The sequence below is a fragment of the Penaeus monodon genome, chromosome 30 (assembly GCF_015228065.2).
Source record: "Penaeus monodon isolate SGIC_2016 chromosome 30, NSTDA_Pmon_1, whole genome shotgun sequence".
In the NCBI taxonomy this organism is placed as follows: Eukaryota; Metazoa; Arthropoda; class Malacostraca; order Decapoda; family Penaeidae; genus Penaeus; species Penaeus monodon.
The window spans coordinates 17,417,952-17,421,173 of record NC_051415.1 but is presented as its reverse complement, the minus strand read 5'-3'; the positions used below and the strand labels follow the sequence as shown (position 1 = coordinate 17,421,173).

Below are 3,222 nucleotides of genomic sequence, written 5' to 3'. Positions count from 1 at the left end.
ACGTAACAGGCACAAATTACCCTAACTGGCAACATAGGTACAATATATAACTGATTTCATAAATAGGTGTTTTCCTGTAACTTTAATGGTATGTTTCTAATGTTTTTGTCCTAGCTATCCGAAAGCATTTCTGCAAGATTTGCAAATTGTCACACATTATCGTGTGTGGCCTTCGCTGGCAACCTTGGAGAGCTGCAGAGATCCACAGTCATTTATATCCGGTTCATACTTCCGGAGTTGAAAACGTCCTTTTTATAAAGGCCACCAACAATGATTCTCAGTATAATGGCAGTATACCTTCATGACTATCTCTAACATTAATTAAAAGAGTAACAACGATACTTTCCATGTAATCTAAAGATATAAAATATTAATTCAGTTAGTACGCGACCCGGTGATAAACAGCGAGAAAAGTCAGCTGACATGGGGGTGTAGTTGAGTATAAGTTGCAAGTTGGGTTGTGCTGTCGTTCCTGCGCCCAATGAGTCACATGACAGTATGTGTGTTCGTGAAGAGGGCTCAGGTCACAGTTCTGTAAGTCCAGGAAGAATTAGCATCGTAAATCCCCTGAAGGCATCATGGCAGCCACGTCGCCCTCAGCCTCAGCAGGAGCTTCCATGCGAGTGTTGGCTCTACACTTGTGTTTCTTATTAATTGGAACAGCTGCCGAAACACCTGTCATTGAATTCGTTCAGGCGGATGTCTATGATGGGAATTTCACATCTGTCTGCAAGTTTACTTCGCAAGACGTTCTCCTCTTGGACCATGAGAGCACCAATATAACTCTCCTGGTAACAGGGGAAGCAGAGGAAAACACGACATTAATGTTCGCGCAGGAGAAAGATGTGATAAAGCCTTTGCCCAACATTACCCTTCCAGTTGGAGCCTTGAACGAGACATTTATTCTCTACCTAATGGCAGAAAATGCAGGTCACAGTGTTATAGTCACAAAAGCTCTGCCTGGCAACATGACTGATGTGTCTAAGGCCTTCATGCGAGTATCAGTGTCCCACTCAGATGCCCTTGATTATGCAAGTGATGTGGTCGGTTGGATCTACTTTGTGGCATGGTCAGTGTCTTTCTATCCACAAACATATTCTAATTGGAGGAGAAAAAGTGTTATTGGTTTGCATTTTGACTTTCTGTCTTTAAATATTGTGGGGTTCTTTGTGTACAGTCTCTTCAATGTTTGTCTGTACTGGATACCCTCCATAGAAGCAGACTATTTCAAGAGACATCCTTATGGTGTGAACCCTGTGCAGCTGAATGATGTCATCTTCTCACTTCACGCTTTTCTCGCATGTGGGATTCAAGTCTTCCAGTGTTTTATTTATGACCGTGGAGACCAGCAAATTTCCTTGACAGCCAGATACATCCTGATAGGAATCTCTCTCTCTTCACTAGTCATGACTATTCTGGGAGCTGCATCAGCTATCCAGTGGCTTGACTTTCTCTATTTCATGTCATATGTCAAGCTCTTTCATCACCCTTATCAAGTACATTCCACAGGTATGTATTGTTATATATTTTTTCAGTCAGAATTACTATTAAAATGTATTTTTTGAATGCAAAAATAATCCTTGAAAATTCACTACCCTATGAAATACTTTCCTATTTGACTGTTTGATTGTTTTATCTGTAGTTACTAAGTGAATAATTATGATTATTATAGTACTGAAAAAAGTATTTATTAATACATGTACATTTGTGAACACAAAAGTATTTATATTTCAGGTCCCATTATTTTAGTTTTCTTAGATTATATGAACTGTTTTGGTGATTTAAAAAAAGGACTGTAGCCTTAACACATCACTCTTAGGTAAAGGCAAAAAATCTCTACCATGTATGTTCCGGCTGAATAATGCTTAGACTGGATCAATAATTTTTATAAAGTACCAGGGAGCCCCACAAAGCTGTGTTGCCAGGTTATGTGTAGTGGAGGTGTGTGTTGAGTAAAGCTTAAGTCAGTTTACTTTGATAGATAATTGTAGGCTTGCCTTAACTTTAGGCAGATTATATTTTCTTATACTAAATATTTTTTATTTTGTGTTTTTTTCTAGGTCATTGCACTCTCCTGATCCAATTTATATAAATATATTATCTCACATGATCAAGATAGGGCTTCAATACAGATTGAAATGCTTAATGCAAGATTATTCCTTCAAGCTGGATTTCTTACTTATAAGAAGTTTAGTGTCCACAATAAATGTAATGTTACTTGGTGAAACCAAGATGCCACATAACGGACTTCATTTTATTTGATAATTTTACATGCTATATCAACTGGAAATGGTGATATTGTGAAATTTCCAATGTCTGATACTTTGTGAGGATTTAGCTTGTGTGTCATTACTATCAGGAATATCAAGTCAGATTTATGAACTTATTAGTTGCAGTTTTTGTTTTTATTATAATAATAAAAAAAAATACTTTAAATGTATAAAAGAGTATCTGGTAATTAAAGAAAATTTTTTGTAGGAAGAAAATATACTGTATTTTGAATCATACTGAATTGTTAGATGGGTCAGTGTGAATACAGGAATACTAGATACTTATAACAAAAAGAGAAATACAACAATTAAACCTCAAACTTTGTGGATTTAATCTTCTAATGTCTCTCAGTAGCATGTAATAAGTACATTAAATTATGTCAGTTAATATTCTCTGACCCACATTTTTAACCAACAGGCCTACTACAACTACCGCAGGAAAAGTACTTCAGGCTGGAGCATCGGCAATATCTTACTAGACTTCACTGGTGGATCACTCTCCATAGCCCAGATGTTCATCCTGTCTTACAATTATAATGACTGGGGATCTATATTTGGGGATCCAACCAAGTTTGGACTTGGACTCTTTTCAATCATCTTTGATATATTCTTCATGGTTCAGCATTACATTCTATACCGAGGAAATGAGGATTACCTGCGGGTGCTAGAGCCTGAGTCCCAGGGTCAGAGGAATTCACTCACAGCTTCCGTATCTTCGGCTGATTATGGTTCTACTGGAAATCACTAGTAAGCTTTAAGGGAAAGGGGTGCCGTAAGTTGTTCAAGAAATAGACTGTATATTTCTTACTTGAAAACAAGATAGAAAAGAAACAAAATTTGTTGTGGTTATGTTAATTATTGGCATCATTTTAGTTTCAAAGAGAACTGTTTTGTGTTAGATTTCATAATTATGCTACACCTTATTATAACATTTGAAACAGGCATTTTTAAG

General features: G+C 36.7%; 1 protein-coding gene across 1 annotated transcript; it reads left to right on the top strand.

The window, feature by feature from the left end:
- Positions 1-383: 383 nt before the first annotated feature.
- Positions 384-3,216, top strand: LOC119592576 (cystinosin-like). Its single transcript, XM_037941456.1, is given in 3 exon segments — positions 384-1,478; positions 1,480-1,509; positions 2,689-3,216. Coding segments are annotated over 3 exon segments (1,260 nt in total). The 5' UTR covers positions 384-578; the 3' UTR covers positions 3,019-3,216.
- Positions 3,217-3,222: the final 6 nt, after the last annotated feature.